General features: G+C 46.0%; 1 protein-coding gene across 1 annotated transcript; it reads left to right on the top strand.

Moving 5' to 3' along the window:
• Nucleotides 1-196: 196 nt before the first annotated feature.
• Nucleotides 197-24,104, top strand: LOC132209291 (protein-cysteine N-palmitoyltransferase HHAT-like protein; the record flags this gene model as incomplete). Its single annotated transcript, XM_059644417.1, has 4 exons — nucleotides 197-342; nucleotides 13,287-13,354; nucleotides 18,984-19,097; nucleotides 23,910-24,104. Coding segments are annotated over exons 1-4 (483 nt in total), but the record flags the coding sequence as incomplete, so codon positions are not given.
• Nucleotides 24,105-24,123: the final 19 nt, after the last annotated feature.

Here is a 24,123-nt window from a genome sequence, read left to right as displayed (position 1 = left end):
TTTATTGTTATTGTTTTTTATTTTAATTTTTTATTTTGTTTTTAAGTTTGTTTTGGCAGAGCTAATGCAAATTGCATTTGCAAAACAGCATATCAGGAGTTGATAGCCAGTGGTGGTACTTTTATAGTTCAAATCCTGTGCTCTAATTTATGATTCTGTCTCTTTCTTTCCTTTTTTCTCCCCCAGCAGCCTGTCCAGTTTTGCTGTTCCTTTCCCAGTGTCTGTGAGCTGCAGATATGGGTGTCAAAGCAGCTTTACCCAAAGTGGAGCTGTGTCTCTATGCTGTGGTGTTATCTCTGGCCATTCTGTGGGCAGCAAGCTGGATCTGTGAAGCTTCAGCAGGTAACTGGAAGGAGGCTTACACCCCTCAACAGTCACTGGCTCTCCCTCCTGCTCCATCCTCTGACAACCCTCTTTCCCTCCCTTTGAAATGGTGCTCTGTGTGTGTTTTAACTGTTTAGCCACCGAAACAGAAGAATATATTGACAGATGAAGGATGAACGTGTTGAGAATAAACCTTAACTCAAAGCAATGGGTCCAAGTGACACGTTCCTATGCTGTAAAATCCATGCAAATTGTCAGTGGCAGCTGGTAAGGGCTCAATAGCAGCAAGCCTTCATAAACATTTCCAGAAGTCTCTCCCAAATAGTGCCATTAAAACTTAAAAGGCATTAAAATGTACTGACATTACTTTTATGTTGTTACACTGTCTTAGGACTCTGAGGCTGTGTGTGTGTGTGTGTGTGTCAGTGTGTCTGGATGTGTGTGTGTGAGACTGTGTGTGTGTGTGTGTGTGTGTGTGTGTGTGTGTGTGTGTGTGTGTGTGTGTGTGTGTGTGTGTGTGAGAGAGAGCTGTCTGATGATTTAGAAGTCATCTATAGCAGGAATGGAAATGAATGGAGTATTCACATCACAGAAGGAGAAATAAATTAAGTAAAACACTACTGTCTAAGCCATTAAAACTGTCTAATTGGAAAACAAAATGTTTGGCAAAGGGACAGAATGCTAACCATGAACTCAGCTTTTAGTGTTTAGTAGGATACTTGAAGCATTTGTATTGCAAGTGAGATCTCTTACATACACTGCGACACAAAATAACATTATTTTCAGCGGTCATTGATTTGCTTCTTTTTACTGCCTTTTACAAACCTCATTTCTAGCATTCATGGGAAATTTTACTTTGTATCTCAAGCTGTGGTTGTCTATGTACATACTCTTAGAGACAGCTCCCTTTTACAAAGAGTCATTCTTCTACTACCTCTAACGCTCAGTAACAGCAGTGTGTATCATCCACAGGGATGCACTGCAGAAATTCAGCAACCATTCTCAGACAGTGCCTTCCAAACCCACAGCCACTTGCATCCAGTAGGACAAGGGCAGCAGAAAAATGGGAACACCAGCCACCTGGAAGTTCCCCTCCAAGCCACTCAGCATCCAGATGTGGAAAGGTATCGTTGTTCCTTCAGTAATGCTGGATCAAAATCCTGGAATTCCATCCTGAAAATAATTGCAGGAGTAATTACAGCTTGTGGAAGGGCATTACTGGTCTACTTACAGCACATGAACTGCCGGGGTCTGAGATAACAGCTCAACACCACCTCCTCAAGGAGAGCTAGGAACGGGTAATAAATGTTGGCCCAGCCAGAGATGCCCATGTCCCATGCCCATGTACAATTAAAAAAAGAACAGGTACCAACAGGAACACACATCCCTGTCTAGGGAAAGCAGAAGTTTTGCAAAAGAAGGAAATATGACGTGAAGAAAAACTTTTCCTCACAGGAGTAGTCTTGGTCTGGAACGCACTGCCCTGAAGCATTCGAGAGGGCATTAATAGTGTTTAAATAATCAGTGTTCAAGGGTGAGGGAAAAGGCAGGAGAATGCCAATAAGTCACAATGCCCTTTTGGAAAGCCAGTGTAGACATGACGTTTTAACTGTTTCATGGGATGTGGGCAGTGCTGGCTGGCCAGCATTTATTGCCCATTCCTAGTTTCCCTAGGGAAGGCATGCTGTGTTCTTAAACTGCTGCAGTCCGTTTGGTGTAAACACACCCACAAAACGTACAGGGAGGGAATTCCAGAATTTTGATACAGCAACAGTGAATGAACAACAATATATTTCCAAGACAGTAGGAACGACAATGCTGGAGAATCCGAGATAACAAGGTGTAGAGCTGGATGAACACAACAGGCCAAGCAGCATCAGAGGAGCATGAAGGCTGATGTTTCGGGCCTAGACCCTTCATCAGAAATGGGGGAGGGGAAGGGGGTTCTGAAATAAATAGAGAGAAGGGGAGGCGGATCGAAGATGAGAGAGTTGCAGTGGGTGAGGGATCCCCTGAGGTTTGTCCAGAGGCCTGAATTGTCAGCCTTCCTGCTCCTCTGACGCTGCTTGCCCTGCTGCGTTCATCCAGCTCTACATCCTGTTATCTAATATATTTCCAAGTCAGGAAGGCAAGTGACTTGGAGGGGAACTTGAAAGTGATGGTGTTCCCATGTATCTGCGGTCCTTGTCCTTCTGGATGGAACTGGTCATGGGTTTTTGAAGATGGTCTCTAAGGATTTTTGGTGAATTTCTGCAGCGCATCTTGTAAATAGTGCACACTGCTGCTACTTAGTGTCGGTGGTGGACGAAGTGGGTGCTTGTGGGTGCCACACTCTTCAGGAGTCTCGGCATTCAGTAAGTTTCAGTCAGATCCCTGTCATCCTTCCAAACTCACTCGAGTACAGATCCAAAGTCCATAGCTGCTCCTCATGTGACAAGCCCTTCATCCCCAGGATCATTCTTGGAGACTTTCTCCCAGGGCAGGATTGACTGCCACGAAGGGGCATAGTTTTAAGGTGTTAGAGGAAGGTGTAGAGGAGACGTCGGGGGAGGTTCTTCACCCAGAGAGTTGTGAGCGCATGGAATAGTTTACCAGTGGTAGTAAAGGAAGCGGAGTCATTCGTGACATTTAAGCGACTGCTGGACATGCACATGGACAGCAGTGAATTGAGGGGAATGTAGGTTAGGTTATTTTGTTTTTGGATTAGCATTATTCCACGGCACAACATCGTGGGCTGAAGGGCCTGTACTGTGCGTACTTTTCTATGCTCTATGTTCTATGAAACGTCCTCTGGGCCTCCTCGGATAAGGGGCCAAATGTAGTCTGACCAGAGCCTTGTACAGCCTCAGCAGTACATTCCTGCTCTTTATTTCCACCCTCTCAAAATGAATGCTAACATTGCATTTGCCTCTATTCTTCCTGCCCAAAGTACATAACCACTTATTTTCCCACATTGTACTCCAGCTGCCACTTCTTTGCCCACTCTCCTAGCCTGTCCAAATCCTTCTGCAGCTTTCCTGCTTCCTCAACAATCCCTGTCGGTTCCAGTATTTTTGTGTCTTTTGCAAACTGACCAACACCGCCCTAAGTTCCTTTCTCCAGGTCATTAATATTTAGTGTGAATAGTTGTGGTCTCAAGACAGACCCTGGCTGAAATCTACTAGTCACTGGCTGCCATCCTGAAAAAGACCCCTTTAAACCCACTGTCTGCCTTTCCTGCCAGTCAGCGAATCCTCTACCCATGACGGTACCTTGCCCCTAATACCATAGTCTGTTATTTTATTTTATAGCCTTATATGCAACACCTTGTCAAAGGCCTTCTGGAAATCTAAATAGATCACATGCAGTAGAAGAAATAATGGGAACTGCAGATGCTGAAGAATCCAAGATAACAAAGTGTGAAGCTGGATGAACACAGCAGGCCAAGCAGCATCTCAGGAGCACAAAAGCTGATGTTTCGGGCCTAGACGCTTCATGGATGAAGGGTCTAGGCCCGAAACGTCAGCTTTTGTGCTCCTGAGATGCTGCTTGGCCTGCTGTGTTCATCCAGCTCCACACTTTGTTATCTTAGATCACATGCAGTGTCTCTTTGTCTAACTTGCTCATTACTTCCTCAAAGAATCCTAACAGCTTTGTCGGGCATGACCTCCCCTTGATGAAGCAGTGCTGACTCAGCCCTATCATACCATGCATTTTCAAGTACTCCGCAATCTCATCCTTAATAAAGGACTCTAAAATCTTACCGAGGTCAGGCTGACTAGTCTATCGTTTCCTGTCTTCTGCCTCCATCCCATCTCAAACAGGGATGTTAACATTTGCTACTTTCCAGTGTTCTGAGACCCTCCCTGTCTCCAGGGATCTGAAAGATCACCACAAATGCCTCAACACTCTCCTCAGCTATCTCCTTCAGAACTCTGGGCTGTTGTTCATCTGGTCTGGGTGATTTATCCACCTTCGGACCTTTCAGCTTTCTCAGCCCTTGCTGCTTTGTGATGGCCACTCCACTCACCTCTGACCCCAACTCTCTTGAAGCTCTGGTATGCTGACGCTGCTGCTGCCTTCCATCATAAAGACTGATGCAAAGTATCTTTTCAGTTCTGTTGCCATTTCTTTGTCCCCCATTACTGCTTCTCCAGTCTCATTTTCCAGCAGTCCAGTGTCCACTTTTGCCTCTCTCTTACCTTCTCAAAAACAGTTGCAATCTTCTTTTATATTCCTAGATGGCTTACCCTCATATTTTATCTTCTCCCCACTTATTGCTTTTTTTGGTTATCCTCTGCTGGTTTGTAAAGCAAACCTCTGTTCCCAAACCTCTGGCTTCTCACTAACCACTTCTCACTTTGGTTGACAGAGGGACTGTACTGGCTGCTGAATGTTCCAGGGTTCCATTGCTTTCGACAAGATAGAGAGGAAGGTAGAAGAGGTGGAGGAGTTAACATTATTAATCAGGGAGAATATTATATTCTATAGATACATTAAAAAACAAGAGGATAACTAGGGAGAAGGTAGGACCACTCAAGGATGAAGCAGGGAACTTGTGCTTGGAGGCAGAGAATGTGGTTGAGATCCTAAATGAGTACTTTGCATTGGTATTCACCCAGGAGAGAGATATGGAGGACAGTGAGATTTGTGCGGAGTATGCTAATATGCTCTGGCACTTTGAGATAAAGAAAGAACTAGTGTTAGGTCTCTTGAAGAGCATTAAAGTGGGTAAGTTCCCAGGGCCTGATGGTATTTTCCCCAGGTTACTGAGAGAGGCAAGAGAGGAGATTGCTCCTTGAACAAGATCTTTGTATCCTCGCTGGCCGCTAGAGAGGTCCCAGAGGACTGGCGAGTAGCTAATGTTGTACCTCTATTCAAGAAGGGAGAGAGGGATAATCCAGGAAACTACAGACCAGTGAGTGGTTGGGAAGCTATTGGAGGGAATCCTTAGGGATGGAATTTATGCACATTTGGAAAAGCGTGGCCTAATTAGGGACAGTCAGCATTGCTTTGTGCAGGGCAGGTCATGTCTTACTAAACTGAATGAATTTTTCAAGGAGGTGACAAAGGTGATCAATGAGGATAGAGCAGTGGATATTGCCTACAAGAATTTTAGTAAGGCTTTTGAATACGTTCCTAATGGTAGGCTCATCCAGGAGATTAAGTTGCATGGGATCCACGGTGACTTGGCTGCTTGGATTCAGAATTGGCTTGGCCATAGAAAGCAAAGCGTAGTGGTGGAAGGGTGTTTTTCTGGCTAGAGGTCTGTGACTAGTGATGTTCTGCAGGGATCCACACAGGGACCTCTGCTATTTGTGATATTTATAAAGACTGGATGCAAATATAGGTGGGTGGTTTAGTAAGTTTGCACATAATACAAAGATCGGTGACGTTGTGGATAGTGTAGAAAGTTCTCAAATGGTACAGCAAGATATAGATCAGTTACAGAGATGGGTGGAGAAATGGAAGATGGAGTTTAAGACAGATAAGTATGAGGTGCTGCACTTTGGGAGATCAAATGTTAAGAAAAAGTATACAGTTAATGGCAGGACTCTGAACAGCATTGATGTTCAGAGGGATCTTGGGGTTTAAGTCTATAGCTCCCTGAAAGCAGCCACATGAGTAGATAGGGTGATGAAGAAGGCATATGGCATGCTTCCCTTTATTGCTCGGGGAATTGAGTACAAGAGTCAGGGTTTCATGTTGCAGCTTTATACGACTTTGTTTAGACCACACTTAGAATATTGTGTTTAATTCTGGTCACACATTACATGAAGGATGCAGAGGCTTTGGAGAGGGTGCGGAAGGGGTTTACCAGGATGCTGCCTGGATTAGAGGTAATGAGCTATAAGGAGAGGCTAGAAATACTCAGGTTATTTTCTCTGGAGTGACAGAGGCTGAGGGGAGACTTGATAGAAGTGTATAAAATTCTAAGATGCACAGATAGGATTGACGGTCAGAATCTTTTTCCCAGAGTAGAAATGTTTAATACTAGACAGCATGCATTTAAAATTGGAGAGGGAAAATTCAAAGGACTCGCGAGAGGCAAGTGTTTTTACACAGAGGGTTGTTGGGTCTGGAATGCACTAGTGTGGTGGTGGTAGAAGCACTTAAGGGACTTTCCGATAAGCACATGAGCATGCAAGGAATGGAGGGATATGGGCAAGGGCAGGCAGAAGGGATTGGCGTCATGTTCAGCACAACATCATTGGCACAGTATTCCTGTGCCATACAGTTCTATGTTCTATGTCATCTTCACCACATTGTTTTTTTTCTCCCCTTTTTGCTTTTACACTGTCCATGACTTCCCTTGTCAGCCATAGTTGCATCATCCTCCCCTTAGTATGTTTCTTCTTCCTTGGGATGAATTTCTGCTGTGCCTCCTGAATTACCTCCAGAAACTCCTGCCATTGCTGCTCCACCATCCTCCACCCCCTTCCAATCAACTCTGGCCCCTCTTCTGTCAGGTCTTTGGAGTTACTTTACTCAATTGTAATACCGTTACATTGGATTCCAGCTTGTCCTTTCAAATGACCTCTGTCTGTGAATTCTATCAAATCATGGTCACTGTCCTGAGGGGGTCCTACGTCTTCAGCTCCCTAATCATGCCTATCTTATTACACATCACCAAATCCTGAATAGCCTGTCCCCTAGTCGACTCTATCACAAGCTGGTCCAACTTGTGCCTTGGAACACATAGAATCCCTACAGTGTGGAAACAAGCCCTTTGGCCCAACAAGTCCACATCAACTCTCAGAGCATCCCACCCAGATCCATCCCCCTATAACCTACCTAATCCACACATTCCTGAACACTATGGGCAATTTGGCATCCACCTAGCCTGCGCATCTTTGGACTGTGGGAGGAAACCCGCTCAGACATGGAGAGAATGTGCAAACTCCACACAGTTGTCTGAGATTGGAATTGAGCCTGGCTCTCTGGCACTGTGAGGTAGCAGTGCTAACCACTAAGTCACCGTGCCACCCTCAAGCCTTTGTAGATGGTGGACAGTCTTTGGAGAGTCCAGAGGTGATTTATTCACTGCAGTATTCCTAGCTTCTGACCTGGTCCTGTGGCCACTGTATTTACAGTGCAGTTGAGTTTCTAATGGACCGAATGTCCTCCTCCAGCACTGTTATCATTCCGATGAACAGCAGAAATGAGGTTGGATCAGTATTCTGGAACTTTATTGGATTACTTCTGGCAATTTGTGGGGCACTGATACCAGATTAGGTCTGAAGATTAGGATAAGGCTATTCATTCCATCAAATGGCCTCTATGATTCAGTTATGTCACTGCTGATGTCCATCTCAACTCCGTGTCTCATGTCTCACAAAAAATGTTTCGCCCCCAGAATTGCCCTGAGCGTTGTTTCCACTTTAATGCCCTCTTGAATGTTTTTGATTGAGCCTGCCTGTGCCATATTTCCAGGCAGTGCATTCCATAACACCTAATCCGACAACTTCTTTTCCCCAAGAGGCTGGTGGGGGTCTGGAATGCACTATGTGGGAAGGGAGTTGAGGTGGGAATTCTCAGAACCTTTTAAAAAGTACTTGGATGAGAACTTGAAGTGTCATAATGTTCAAAGTTTATGGACCGATTGCTGAAAGGTAGATCTACTGGAGCTTTGCCAGTACAGACTTGATGGGCCAAAGACCCTCTTCTGTACTGAATGATTCTGTGAGCATGCAGCAAACAAGTCCAGAAATCTGCTGAATTTACAGTGTGTATCAATGAACCTTGACTACCTGGAACAATCCCTCTTCCATAGCTACACTGGCCCTATCCCCCACCTCTTCCTCCATTACGTTGATGATTGTATCGGCACTGCCTCGTCCTCCCACAAGGAGCTCGAACAGTTCATCCACTTCTTTCAACACCTTCCACCCCAACCTTAAGTTCACCTGGACCATCTCTGATACCGCCCTCTCCTTTCTGGATCTCTGTCTCCATCTCCAGCAACCACCTAGAAACCGATATCCATTTCAAGCCCACTGACTCCCACAGCTACCTAGAATACACCTCCTCCCACCCACCTTCCTGCAAAACTATCATCCCCTATTCCCAATTCCTTTGCTTCTGCTCCATCTGCTCCTAGGATGAGGCATTCCACTCCTGCACACCCCAGATGTTTTCATTTTTAAAGGACTGCAACATCCACCCTCAGTAGTTGAGAACGCCCTTGACTGTGTCTCCCGCATTTCCCGCAACTCATCCCTCACACCTGCTCCCTGCAATAACAACCAAAACAGAATCCCCCTCATCCTCACGTACCACCCCACCAACCTCCGGATCCAACGCATCATCCTCCGAAACTTCCACCATCTGCATTCCGAACCCACCACCAAAGACATTTTTCCATCCCCACCCTTGTCTGCCTTCCGGAGAGACCACTCTCTCCACAACTCCCTTGTCTGCTCCACACTCCCCTCCAGCCCCACCACACCTGGCACTTTTCCCTGTGAAGTGAAGTGCTATACCTGCTCCTACACCTCTCCTCTCACCCCTATCCCAGGCCCCAAGAAGACTTCCCACATTAAACAGATGTTCACCTGCACATCTGCCAGTGTGGTATACTGCATCCGCTGTACCCCGTGTGGCTACCTCTACATTGGGGAAACCAAGCGGAGGCTTGGGGACCGCTTTGCAGAACACCTCCGCTTGGTTCACAATAAATAGCTGTACCTCCCAGTCGCGAACCATTTTAACTCCCCCTCCCATTCTTTAGATGACATGTCCATCATGGGCCTCCTGCAGTGCCACAATGATGCCACCCGATGGTTGCAGCAACAGCAACTCATATTCCGCTTGGGAACCCTGCAGCCCAATGGTGTCAATGTGGACTTTACAAGCTTCAAAACCTCCCCTCCCCCTACCGCATCCCAAAAAGAGCCCAGCTCATCCCCGCCTCCCTAACCTGTCCTTCTTCCCACCTATCCCCTCCTCCCACCTCAAGCCCCACCCCATCCCTTACCTACTAACCTCATCCCACCCCCTTGACCTGTCTGTCCTTCCTGGACTGACCTATCCCCTCCCTACCTCCTCACCTATACTCACCTTTCCTGGCACCATCCCCGCCTCTTTAACTTGTCTATCTTCTCTGCACCTATCTTCTCCTCTATCCAGCTTCCATCTGCCTCCCCCTCTCTCCCTATTTACTTCAGAAACCCCTCCACCATTTCTAAAGAAGGGTTTAGGCCTGAGATGTTAGCTTTCCTGCTTCTATCATGCTGCTTGGCCTGCTGTGTTCATCCTGCTCTACACCTTGTTATCTCAGGTCATTGTAAGTCGGTTGTTAAAGTAATTATTAGCACTCTCTCCAATCATAGAAGCACACCTGACTATAGACCTGTTAGAAATATCTGGACAAGTCAATTTGGCTTTTCGCATTGTCATCCCAAACAGTCTCATCTTTTAAATTGGTCACTCAAAATTTTGTGCACCTGCGGCGCTGTCAGTTAAAGCTGTGTTTATGTGGAATTGTTGCGTTCTCAAAGGATTCATCATGTCTCTGTCTCTCTCTAAGTTGAATGCACTAGAGTCATAGAGTCATACAGCATGGAAGCAGGCCGTTTGCCTCAATTCATCCATGCCATTCCTAAACTAAGCTAGTCCGACTTGTCTGCATTTGGTCCAAATCCCTCTAAACCTTTCCCATCCATGTACCTGTCCAAATGTCTTTTAAATGTTCTAGCTAAGAAAATCAATATATTTACGAAAGGTGTAATAGGTTGTAGACAAATGTGTGAAACCTTGCTGTAAAATCAATAGTCACAGATCCTGAAGTGTTTCACAAGTTAATGAAACATTTATGAACATGTTTTCTAGCCCAGTAAAACGCTTTCTAAATCCTGTGTGAGTTTTCGTTTCACGTTACGATTCCCGTCGAGACCAATAACTTTTGAAAAACAGATTTGAGTTGCCGATGATTTACTCAAAGGATCTCATGACGAGATTTCGCCTTGTAAGAATTTTAGTGTGTTATGCTTCAGTGGGATAGCATGCTGGAAATCAAGCCCCACTATTCTCAGGGTCATTGCCGAAGTTAAAGAGTTCTGAAAAGTGCACAGACTTTCCCAGTTTACTTGTCTTTTAGACCCAACTTGATGAGAAAAAATTTTTTGAACAAGCATTGTGATTTATTACAAGTCGTAGGTTCGAGCTGCAGTAGATAATTATGAACTGTCAGTGTAAACTCTACTTGTTAAAGCTCTAATCCCCCTATATAAAAGGTAAATTCACCATAGCCCCTCATTAGGGAGAGGGTCAGTTGGTGCTAGTTTAGTCTGTGGGTCACTACCAATAATCCATGTAGTTTAGGCCTTCAGATGAGGGGTGAAATGGAGAAAGAGAGTCCTTCATGGTAACCTCAGCCAGCACGAGAATTAAGACCATGCTGTTAGTGTCACATTGCCAACTGAGCTAACTGACCCCCGAATGCACTCCCGTAAACTCCCCCTTTCTCTCGCACACACAGGAAGGGAATAGCCATTGTAGATGCAGGCAAAGCCTGGGCAAGCAGTTCAATGGTGTCTGTTTGCAAGATCAGCTTACGTTGATCAGAACACTGCTTCTCAATCTTTCTTCTCCGGATGTTTTCACTTGTTTGTAAGATGCTCAGGGTGGCCGGATCACACTTATCAAAGGTCTCTGACGTGTTTATCAAAAGTTACGGCTCAAAGTGACTGCTGAAGGGACAAGGAACTGGTTTTATTCCAGTTTAAACGTCCCTTTACTACGGAAATCAGAGCTCTGAATCTGGTTGAGTTCTAAAGGCTTCTCCCTATCTTGTTCACAGTGCCAAGCCAGCCAACCACCTGTGAACCAATCACATCATTGTTGCCAGGCAGGGGGGCCTTTGTCATCAGTAACAGGTCACTGTTACACAGACCAATCAGGTACTTGTTGCTGGCTGAATCTCCATTTGTACACACCTTTCTCCTACTGCAGCTGTGTAAGCAATACCGATAGTGAGTAGCCGCTAACTTGCTTTAAAAAAAAGTGCAGTGATCCTTGGTTTTAAAAGAGTTCTTTTCCCATTTCATCCCACAATTTAAAAAATAAAGAAAAATGAAATATGAGCTTTATAACCGTAATAGATATGCTAAAAATAATGCTGACTAGCCATGACTCGGTAAAGAACATGTAATATCTCCCCAAACCCTCTCTAGTTCCACACAGAAGAAAGCCTATATGCTTTGTTTATACATTACACAGCACTCTTGACAAACTATTGTCTTTACAGGAGCCAGGTAGGAATGATTACTACTTGCCAACAGGCTCTCTCCTTTACATTTTGCTGCACTGTACCATCATCAATCGCTTTTTGAATGTCATTTCCGTGACTTCTGAGTGTGCTCAAACAACCTTTCCACGGGGAACTGACCTTGTCTGGGTGACATCCAAGCTGACTGGTCCAGTTTCCTTCGGCTTCCTCTTGCACCAGAGACTGTGCTCCCAATCCAATTCTGTTTGGTCGCAAGCAGAGAACGGTCTCTTCTACTGCTGTTTATATAATCATAGAATGTTACAGTCCAGATGGAGGCCATTCGACCCATCATGTCTTCTGTGGACCACAAAAGAGCTATGCAGCCAATCCCCCTCTCCATCCCTATTTCTGTCATTTCTTTCTGCTCTGTGTAAGAGCCAGTTCTTGGATTTCAGTTGAATCTAAGCCGGACCCCTTCCCCCACCTCAGTCTCTTGGCAACCAGGTGACATCAGCATATTGCTGGGCAGATCTAATAGGACGTTACATGTTCCATTTTATTTTGAATTGAAAGAGACCGTTTAGAACTTAACCGTCTTTCTAAAACCTCACCCCCAAAAGCAGACTTTTCCTGAGAAAGCCAGGGGGCAGGTGAGGGACATGTTGGAAGTAGCATTTAGGGAACTCTCAATGTTAGCTTTTGATAATCTGAGGAGAATGGGAAGAAGGAACTTTCAGAATCTGGAGGGAAGGCTAAGCTGACAAAATTCTATCTCTAGTCCAAAGGGGTAGACATAGATAGAGGAGACCTCCTGTTTGGTCACAGCAGAACCGGGGATATTTTACCCACTTACCCCTTGTCTTCAGCATATATACCACCTTCTCCTAGCTACCAATCAGTTCCCAAGGGTTGATAAATTAACTCTGCTTTCTCTCCACGGATAATGCCAGCCCTGCTGAGTTTCTCCAGCATTTTCTATCTTTGTGACATAAATGAAATCCCTGATCCTAAGATTAAGACTGAGATGATTGAAAATGTCCTCATTCATAGGATGGGGAGTCTGTGAAATTTTCTGCCCAGAGGATGGTGGAAGCTCAACATTGTGTGTGTTCAAGATACAAATTGATAGGCTTCTGGAGACTAAAGGGATATGGAGGTTATGTGGGGAAATGTCAGTAGGCATGGTGAATTAACCATAGTTCAGAATGGTGAGGTAGGTTGATGGGATGAATGGCCTACTCCTGTTCTCTATCAGAGTGGAAGATGGTGCAAGACATCTTTATTTGTATTTTGTGTGAGTGAGTGAGTGTGTATGTGTGTGTGTGTGTGTGTATCGGTGTGTGTCTGTGGGTGGGTGTATTGGACGGAGTAAGGGACCGTCTGCAGAATGGAGCCAATGAAAGGGAGCACGAGACCAGGTATAATGGGAGCTGCAGATGCTGGAGAATCTGAGATAACAAAGTGTGGAGCTGGATGAACACAGCAGGCCAAGCAGTATCTTAGGAGCAGGAAAGCTGACGTTTCGGGCCTAGACCATTCATGAAGGGTCTAGGCCCAAAGCGTCAGCTTTTGTGCTCCTAAGATGCTGCTTGGCCTGCTGTGTTCATCCAGCTCCACACTTTGTGATACATGAGACCGGGTATCTATTTTCCCTGCATGAACAAAACCAAAGTCTTTGCCAAAAATAAACCTTTCTTCCTTTTGATGAATCGTCTGTTTCTCAGTCTGTGCCTGTTTGTCATCACTGAATTTAATATTTGCTCTGCCACAGATAACGCAAGCCGACGAAGCTTTAAACAGAGCGTCAAGCAAGGATGGGCATATATTGGTCGGAAAATGGTAAGTCAGTGATAGTTTGGAAGGAATTTCTTTACACCAGCATGCTGGATGATCCCAGAGAGTTGTGTTGATGGGGTCATTTTGAGGGATGGGACTCAAATTGGTCAAAGTGTGATTGGCCATGGGCTGGAGAGAGGGTCTTAAAGGAAGACAGAGGGAGAATGTGGTAGATGGCCAAAGAGACTTATTTGGCCATGGGGTTGGAGGAAGTTCCAAAGCACAGGACCTGGCATAACCACCAACAGACAAATGATTGAAATTGAGAGTAATGGTAAATTAGAGACAGTGTAGAAGCCTCCAAAGGCTTGAAGCTGGTGAAGACTGGAGATGAGAGTGTGAGGCTGTGGAGAAATCAGAACAGAGGAGAGACCAATGAGAGAAATTTGTTTGAAAAATAAAACTCTGGGTGTGACAAATATTTGTCAGGGACATGTGGTGCAGTGGTAATGTCTCTGTGCCTGGTGGATCTGATTCATCACCTATCCCAACATTTTGGGAAAATGAGCCAATCCTATGTCATTGCTGTCAATTTCTCAGAAGTAGCTGCTTTTATTCTCATTTGCAATTCATAGAAATATACTCTCAGATGTCACCAGTCTGTGTTAAATATTTACACCTGGCTCCTAATAACATGCTGGAAGTGAAGTAAAAGTCATCAAGTGTTGTATTTGGAATAAAATATTTGACCGTGGCTCAAAACGTGACAGTGAAGGAACAGTGATATTTTTCCAAGGTGGGGTGATGAGTGGCTTGGAGAGGAACTTGCACGGGGTGGTGACCTTATCCTTCCAGATGGAAATAGTTGTGGGGTTGGAAGGTGCTGTTGGAGGTGTCTTGGTGAGTTGCTGCGGTGCATTTTGTAGACGGCACTCAATGCTACAATGATGCTTAGAAGTTAGGAGGGGTGAGGGATGAGGTGGTGGTTCTGGATTGTTGTTTGCTCTGTGCTGATCCAAGTGAAAGCAGTAACAGAACTAGACCATTCAGCCCCTTGAGCCTGCTACATTATTCAGTATGATCACGGCTTTTCAGACTGTGACTGTAACTGTAACTCTAAATAACCTAACGTTGAATGTGAGGGATAATAGGAACTGCAGCTGCTGGAGAATCTGAGATAACAAGGTGTGGAGCTGGATGAACAGAGCAGGCCAAGCAGCATCTTAGGAGCAGGAAGGCTGACGTTTCGGGCCTAGACCCTTGCTGCTCCTAAGCTACTTGGCCGATTGTGTTCATCCAGCTCCACATCTTGTTATCTAACATTGGATGTATTGAACAACCCAGCTTCCACTGCTCACTGGTTTTCAAAGATTCGTAACCCTCTGAGAGAAGAAATTCCTCCTCATCTCCATCTTAAGTGGGAGATCCCTCCTCTTAACTGTCCCCACAAGGGGCAGACTCCCCCCACAAGGGGAAATTGTCCTCTCTGCCCCTACACTGTCAAACCCCTCAGAAAGGTGTCTGTCTCAGTAAGTTCACCTGTCATTCTTATAAACTCCAGTGGATATAGGCCAGGCTTGGTTCTGTCATCCAGACCATCGGTGACACCACCTCTCGAATACTCTCTGATGAAGGGTCTAGGCCCGAAACGTCAGCTTTTGTGCTCCTGAGATGCTGCTTGGCCTGCTGTGTTCATCCAGCCTCACATTTTATTATCTTGCATTCTCCAGCATCTGCAGTTCCCATTATCACTCTCGAATACTGTGTGCAGTTTTGGTCTCCTTTTTCAAGGAAGGTACAAATCAGTCGGGTGGCAGTTCAGAGGAGGTTCCCTGGATTAAAACCTGGAATGAGGGAGTTGTTTTGTGAGGACAAGCTGGACTTGTTTTCACTGGAGTTCCGCGGAGCAGGGTGTGATTTGACTGAGGGTAGCAAGATCTGGATTAGGGTACTGTTTTAAAAGTAGGACAGAGGTGAGGAGGAATTTTCTCTCGGAGGCTTGTACAACAATAAAATTCTATACCTCAAGCAGCCAGTTCTGGAGGGTTTGAGCAATAGAATGAGGCTGAATAGCCTGGATCTATTTTCTCTGGAGTGTTGGAGACTGAAGGGGGACGTTATGGAGGGTTATAAAATCATGAGGGACATGGATTGGGTGAATAACCATGGTCTTTTTTTCCCGGGGGGTGGAGTCCAAAACTAGAGGGCATGGGTTTAAGGTGAGAGAGGAAAGAGATAAAAGAAACCTGAGGGGAAACATTTTCATGCAGAGGGTATTGCGTGTATGGAATGAGCTGTCAAAGGAAGTGGTGGAGGCTGGTACAATTACATTTTTTAAAATTCATTCACAGTATGAGGGCGTAGCTTGCCCATCCCTAAATGCCCAGAGGGCAGTTAAGAGTCAACCACATTTTTAGAGTCATTAGGGATTGAAATGTATAAAATAACCAGAGGGTTAGATAGGGTGGATAGGGAGAGCCTTTTTCCTAGGATGGTGACGGCGAGCACGAGGGGGGCATAGCTTTAAATTGAGGGGTGAAAGATATAGGACAGATGTCAGAGGTAGTTTCTTTACTCAGAGAGTAGTAAGGGAATGGAACGCTTTGCCTGCAACGGTAGTAGATTCGCCAACTTTAGGTACATTTAAGTCATCATTGGATAAGCATATGGATGTACATGGAATAGTGTAGGTTAGATGGGCTTGAGATCGGTATGACAGGTCGGCACAACATCGAGGGCTGAAGGGCCTGTACTGTGCTGTAATGTTCTATGTTCTGTGTTCTATGAAACTGCCATCTTTACCTGGTCTGGCCTACATGTGACTCCAGACCCACAGCAATGTGTTTGAACTGCCCCCTGGGCATTTAGGGATGGATAATAAATGCTGCCTGGCCAGTGATGCCCTCATCCTGTGAATGAATTTTTTAATTTAAAAGTTGCTGTGGTTCTGGAGTCACATATAGGCCAGACCAAGTAAAGATGAAAGTTTCCTTCCCTAAAGGACATTAATAAACCAGATGGGTTTTTCCTGACAATCTGGATATTTATTGAATTCATATTCCAACATCGGCAGTGGCAGGATTCGAACCTGGGTCCTCAGAACATTTCCTTAAAAGTCCAATGATAATACCCCAAGGCCATTGACTTTAAAAGGCATCAGAATGCGTACGTCAGAAGTCAGGGTTTAGAGCAATTTGGAAAATGGGACTGGATTAATTTAGGAAAATAGTTGGTGTGAATGAGTTGGACCAAGGGGTCAGTTTCTGTGCTGTACAGCTCTGTGGCTGTATGACAGTGGGGACACATCACTGAATATTTTTAAGGTGGCGGTAGAGACTTGTTCAGCAACAGAATCATAGTTTGAGGCGAAAAGGGAATGTGGTATCTGAAAGACAGAGATTCGCCATGATTGAACGTTCGAGCAGGCTCGAGGGGCTGAATGGCCTACATATGTTTGATGTGGTTTCCTGAGACTTGCTCAGCCATTGGAAAAGATTGGGCAGACCAAAACAAAACCAACAAGTGCTACAGGGACAGTGGGAACCTGCTGTGAGGTGCAGGCTAATGACTCTTACCTCCCACGTCCTGCAAGAGGAGAATCTCCTGTAGAGATTGTATGTGAATGGGAGAGAGAGAGAGAGATTGTATAGTGGGGTCACCTGTAGTGCAGCATGAATCCAAGATCCCGGTTGAGGCCACCCTCATGGGTACTGAACTTGGATAAAGTTTCTCCACTCCTGGGAAATACTGGAGAATGAAGTGTGCCCAACTGGACGTATTGATTCCAGTCTTGGGCGACTGTCTGTGCGGAGTTTCTCCCTGTGTCCGTGTGGGTTTCCTCCGGGTGCTCCAGTTTCCTCCCACAGTCCAAAGATGTGCAGGCTAGGTGGATGGGCCATGCTAAATTGTCTGTAGTGTTCAGGGGTGTGTGGGTTATAGGGGATGGGTCTGGGTGGGATGCTGCAAGGGGCGGCGTGGACTTGCTGGACCGAAGGGCCTGTTTCCACACTGTAGGGAATCTAATCTAATCTAATTTAATCCCAGAGTTAAACTAAAACAAACAAAACCTTACTTGCTTTTAATGTCTTCGGACCATTTATATCCTGTCAGCCCTCAGACAGGCTGGAGGGGAAAGGGTGCTCTGATGAAGCTCATAATAAGCTCTTCAGCTCTGATGAAGAATCATCTGGATTCAAGACATTACCTTGCTCCCTCTCACTTTCCCTCTCTCTTTCCCTGGATGCTTTCTGACCCACTGTGATTTCCAGCGTTTTTAGTTCAGATTCAAGCATCTACAGTAATTTGCTTCCATAATGTTGTGCTGAACTTTTATTTATCTTATTTAAGGCACCATCTGCATTATTTTGTAGGTTCTGATCAGCTCACTTTATATAATATCTTTGAGGAGACACAGAGAGAGATTAACCACAATGGTTCCAGGGCTGACCATATTTTGGAACAAGGTTAGGCCGATGAAAATGAGGTGGATCTTCCTGGAGTTAAGAATTCTAGAATCCCTACAGTGTGGAAACAGGCCATTCAGCCCAACAAGTCCACACCGCCCCTCCAAAGAGCATCCCACCCAGCCCCCTACCCTTGCATTCCCCATGTCTAACCCACCTACCCTAAACATCCCTGGACACTATGGGTAATTTAGCCTGGTCAATCCACCTAACCCGCACATCTTTGGACTGTGGGAAGGAACCCACACAGACACGGGGAGAATATGCAAGCTCCACACAGACTGTCGCCCGAGAATGCGATCGAATCTGGGTCCCTGGCACTGTGAGGCAGCAGTGCTAACCACTGAGCCACCCAAAAGGCGGTCAAGGGGAGATTGGATATGAGTCATACAAGATTATAACCACTTTTATTCAGGGAGAGGTGATGACCTGCAACTGTCTGCCCACTGTGGAAGGCAATCGGTGATCGGGTAGCCAGCTGAATAATAAAGCTGTAGGAGTACAGGGACTGGGAGCACTCATGTTATGTGGTGCAGTGACTGAGGGGTTAAGGTGATGGACTGCGATGCAAACGTGGCTTTGAATCCCGTTCTCGCCATCCTTTCCATAAATGGTGACTGTTCTGTCATCCTTTGCGCTTGTGGCACAATGGTAATGTCCCCACCTCTGAGCCAGGAGGCCCGGGTTCAAGACCTGCCTGCTCCTGTTCCAGAGATGTGTAAAACATAGATGAGCAGCATGACCTGCATTATTGAATGCCTGTATTCAGATATTCTCATTGTTCTTATGTTACTTAGCACTCCATAAAGAAACAGTGCATCAATTCGGGGTAACAGTAAATGGGGAAGGTGGGGGGAATCCTTGGGGAGGGATGGTGTTGGTTTGTTAATTGTGTTCAATAGATGCCAGTGAAAATGAAGAGAGGTATGGAATAAATACTAGTACAAACCGAAAGAACTGCGGACACTGTAAATCAGGATCAAAAACAAAGTTGCTGGAAAAGTTTGGCAGCATCTGTGAAGGAGAAAACAGAGTTAATGTTTCGGGTCCGGTGACCCTTCCTCAGGAAGTATAGACCTGTTGGGCTGAATGGCCTCTATCTGTATTGTGCAGTTCACATTACCGAGCCTTGTACCCTCCTGTCTCTGAGCCGAGAGGACTCCCCCTGAGCCATGTTAAGGGCCTTGAAGAGCCAGGCCAGTATGAGTTCCCTGTGTTTTGTTTTGCAGGACGTTGCTGACTTTGAGTGGGTTATGTGGTTCACCAAGTTTCGAAACTACATTCTTTTCGCCTTATCTGGCCATGTTCTGTTTGGTAAAGCTATTTCCATGACGGTTCCTCAGGTGGGTGCCACTTCCTTTCTGCCTGTTAATGTTGTTGTTTCTTCCTTGGAATATGCAGAAGTCCAAAGGGATGCTATTTATTGAGGCGTTCTAGAACTAACTCAGATGCTGTGGGATTTTGTAACTGTGATTACAGTGTGTTTTGGTAAGTGAAATCTTCGGGAGATGACGGTTGGAAGCTGTGTCCAGCACAGTGGCCGTTCCATGTGAAATCGGACTGTCTGAGTAACAGAGGGTGCCACGTTCTGTGGCTGCAGGTGGTTGGCATTGTGATTCTTCACCCCCCCCCCCCCCCCCCCCGCCTCCCCAGAGCCTAGGCATTGGGATAATCCATGGTCATGGCCATCATACAAACAGGGAGCAGGAGTAGGCCACTCATCCTTCCAAACCTGCCCCATGTTAGTCTTCCAAACACTTTGCAATCGAGAGTCTCTCCACAATGAAGTATCTGAGTGATCAGTAGGAGCTAGGTGAAGGCAGGAAGAGGTAATGCAGACAGCATGGGCAGCAGTGTGAGGGCGAGGTGGAGAATCAGGCATGGGTCCTGAGTGACAGCGGGTGCTGCCAGTTTAAGCAGGGGCCATGGATGAACAATGGCAGAGCCATATGAAGACACCCCCCACCCAATTACTAGTCTGCCACATCCAGACTGCAGGAATTATTTTTAACTCATTCACGGGATGTGGGCATCTCCTGGCTAGGCCAGCATTTCATAGAGTCATAGAATCCCTACAGAGTGGAAACAGGCCCCTCGGCCCAACAAGTCCCCACTGAACATAGTGCATCCCACCCAGACCCATCCCCCCCAAAACCCACCTAATCTACGCATCCCTGAACACTATGGGCAATTCAACATGGCCAATCCACCCTAACCTGCATAACTTTGGACTGTGGGAGGAAACCCACGCAGACACGGGGAGAATTTGCGAACTCCACACAGACAGTTGCCCGAGGGTGGAATTGAACCTGGGTCCCTGGTGCTGTGAGCCACCATGCCACCCTATTTATTGCCCATCTGTAGTTGCCCAGAGGGCACTCAAGAGTTGACCACATCGCTTTTGGTCTGGAGTCACACACAGACCCAGACCAGGTAAGGATGGCAATTTATTTCTTTGAAGTGAACCAGATGGTTTTACAACAGTCGACAACAGATTCACGGTCGTCATTAGACTCTTAATTCCAGATTTGTTAATGAATTCAGTTCCACTATCTGCTGTGGCAGGATTCAAACTCAAGTCCCCAGAACATTTGCTGAGTTTCTGCATTAATAGTCTGATGATCATACCACACAGCCATTGCCTCCTCATTTGACCCTTCTGAGGGTGGAGGGTGGTCACTGAGGAGTCTCATGCGCCCACACTCCCAGGACGATGTCACTTGCCCGTCTGCCCAGCTGCCTGTCCACCGGCCTGCTAATCTCTGTGCACGAAGATGTTGTTTCCAGGAGTTTCCAGTGTGGCCAATTCCTCGTTCCATCCTCCCTCCAAGAGGTGGCTTGCTTGTGCCTGTGTGCTTTTGCTATGGATTAGCTCAGCTGGCTGGATGACTGGTGTACAATGCAGAGTGATGCCAACAGTATGGGTTCAATTCCTGCATTGGCTGAGGTTACTGTGAAGAGCTTTCTATCTCAACCTCCCACCTTATTTGAGGCTCATGGCCCCTCAGGTCAGACCAGCACCATTCATATTCTGTCTCTAATGAGAAGGTGGTCTTCTGGGAGTATAGTGACATTACCTTCACTTTTACTCTACCTTGGGAATGGGGACCAGTGTTGCTACTGCCACCTGCTGTGTTCAGACCAGGTTGACAGGTTTTGCGATATCAGATAACAAAGTGTGGAGCTGGATGAACACAGCAGGCCAAGCAGCATCTCAGGAGCACAAAAGCTGACGTTCAGGCCTAGACCCTTCATCCTAAAAAGGCGCAGTTGTAGTATGGCGCATTGACCTCTACATCGTTGAGGCCAAACGCCAACTCTCCAACACCACCTCCAACTGCCCCCTTGATCATGACCCTACCCTCGAGCACCAAACCATCATCTCCAATACCATCCATGACCTCATCATCTCAGGTGACCTCCCACCCACAGCCTCCAACCTTATTGTTCCCCAACCCCGCATGGCCCTTTTCTATCAAAAGGATGAAGGGTCTAGGCCCGAAACGTCAGCTTTTGTGCTCCTGAGATGCTGTTTGGCCTGCTGTGTTCATCCAGCTCCACACTTTGTTATCTCAGATTCTCCAGCATCTGCAGTTCCCGTTATCACTGACAGGTTTTGCGAAACGGAGACACAGAGTCTTACTCTGAAATTGTGCAAGTGATCTTACCGGACAGCTGTTGGTTATTGCCCACCTTGGTCTGAGGTGACGCTAATCCCCCAGACTTCGGGGGCGGGGGGTGGAGTGGGGGGAAGCTGCGTCCCAAGCCCTGCTTGTGTCGGCTTTTTCCGAAAGCATGGTTTTACAAAAGGGACGGAGATTTAATGATATCTACCAGCTGCGTATTCTCACGGGTTTGGTCTGGTCACAGGGTTATTGATACGCAAAATGTAGGTTGTTTCTGCCCAGTTCCCAGGGTATTCCTCAGGTTATCAAAAATATTCTATGCTGAAACAGTTTGTGCCCCTTGAAAAGTAGCTTATAGACCACACCTGCCCAATGATGGCTAGCTTGCAATTGCCAGAATTTGGAGTCAGTGAGATAATTGGCATTGAAATTATAAACTGGAAAGCTTCAATAGAAACTGAGGCACTTCACTGAATGATACAGTACAGAGAAGGCCATTTAGCCCATAATAGCTGCTCTGGACACAGAAGAATTTGTACACCACACAGCGATGCAACCTATTGGCAGAGGCTGGATTTTGGCTGACAATATTGAATTGAGGTAAAAGCCTTTGGACTGTGATCCTGACCCATGTCTGTTTGCTCATCTTTTCAGTTTGGTATTTTTGTTTGTTCTTTCATGCTGACAAGGCAGCATTTACAGTCATAGAGTCGTAGTGTTACACAGGTTGGAAACAGGCCCTTTGGCCCAAACTGGTCCATGCTGATCATGGTGCCCATTCAGCTAGTTCCAATTGCCTGCATTTGGTCCATACCCTTCCCACCCATGTACCTATCCAAACGTTTTTTGTATGTTGCTATTGTACCTTCCTCAACCACTTGCTCTGGCAAACCATTCCATTGACGCACTACTCTCTGCGTGAAGAAGTTGCCCTTCAGGTCCTTCTTAAATCTTCCCCCTCTCACCTTAAACCTATGCCCTCTGGTTTTCTACTCCCCATCCCTGGGAAAAAGACTGTATGCATTCACCCTATCTCTGCCCCTCATGATTTTATACACCTCAGTAATGTCACCCTTCATCCTCCTACATTCCATGGAATAAAGTCCTACCTTGGCCAACCTCTCCCCATAACTCTAGTCTAGCTTACCGTTCCTGGCACCATCCTCGTAAAGCTTCTTTGCACATTTCCCAGTTTAACTGTGTCTTTCCTATAAACAGGGTGACCAAAGCGATACGCAGTACTGCAAGTGTGACTTCACCAACGACTTATACAACTGTATCGTAACATCCCAACTTCCATACTCAGTGCCTCGACCAATAAAGGCCAACCTGCTAAATGCCTCTTCCCCACCCCGTTCCACCTGTGATGCCGCTTTCAATGAACTATGTATTTGCACTCCAACGTCCCTCTGTTCCACAACATTCCTCACAATCTTACCATTTACTGTATAAATCCTGTCTTGGTATGACTTTCCAAAGTGCAAACCCTCACACTTATCAGTATTGAATTGAACTTGCCAATCCCAATGTATGCCTTCTTCTTTTTCCTGGCCAGACCCTCAATATCCCTCATCAGCTAGGGATCCCTAAACCTGCCAGCTTTTCCCTTCGCTGTAACAGAGTCATACAGTCCCTGAATTCTTGATCTCACACTTTTAAAAGCCTCCCATTCACCAGTCATTCCTTCTCCTTCAAACAAACTCACCCTATCAACTGTTGCTAGATCCTGCCTAATGACTCCAAAATTGGCCATGCTCCAGTTTAGCACTTTAACCTGTAGACCTGTCTTATCTTTTTCCATAACTATGTTAAAACTAAGAGATAACAAAGTGTGGAGCTGGATGAACACAGCAGGCCGAGCAACATCTTAGGAGCACAAAAGCTGATGTTTCGGGCCTTGACCCTTCATCAGCTTTTTCTGATGAAGCGTCTAGGCCCGAAACGTCAGCTTTTGTGCTCCTAAGATGCTGCTTGGCCTGCTGTGTTCATCCAGCTTCACACTTTATTATCTTGGATTCTCCAGCATCTGCAGTTCCCATTATCTCTTAAAACTAAGAGAGTTATGGTCACTGGACCCAAAGTGCTCTCAGACTGACACTTCAGTCACTTGCCTGACCTCATTTCCTAAGAGGAGGTCCAGTGTTGCACCCTCCTGAGTTGGGCCCTCCACATATTGATTTCAGAAACTTTCTTGGACATAACTGTTTGTTGCCCGTACCTAATTATTGTTGTGGGTCTGGAGTCACGTAGAGGCCAGACTGGGTAAGGATGCCAGATTTCCACTGCAGATAGGTTTTAACAACAACTGATGATAGTTTTCATGGTCACTATCACTGAGATTAACTTTAAATTCCAGACTTTATTAATTGAATTTAAATTCCACAAGATGCATCGGTGAGCTTTGAACCCACAGCCTCTGTATTGCTAGTATGGTGACGTGACAAATATGCTGCCATCCCCCACTGGATGATCTATACCTTTTAATATTGTGAACAGTTATTATATGACCAGTGTTCTGTCTTTACACAGTACAGATCCATGTATTTTATGATTTACGGGATGCTGGCAGTTCTGGCTACAATGGGTCTCTCATACCTGACGCTGATCCTGGTCCACTGCCTTCTGCTGTACAGCATCGGTTTAGCTAAACAGAAGTGGCTGTGTTTCGCTGCTGGCCTCTGCAGCTTAGCAACATTCAAATTCGAACCCGTGAGCTCTTGGCAGGTAAGAGTGTCTCGAATAG

Source organism: Stegostoma tigrinum, unplaced genomic scaffold, assembly GCF_030684315.1.
Source record: "Stegostoma tigrinum isolate sSteTig4 unplaced genomic scaffold, sSteTig4.hap1 scaffold_814, whole genome shotgun sequence".
In the NCBI taxonomy this organism is placed as follows: domain Eukaryota; kingdom Metazoa; phylum Chordata; class Chondrichthyes; order Orectolobiformes; family Stegostomatidae; genus Stegostoma; species Stegostoma tigrinum.
Note: the sequence above shows the minus strand (reverse complement) of the source record. Positions and strands in the feature narration are given on the sequence as shown.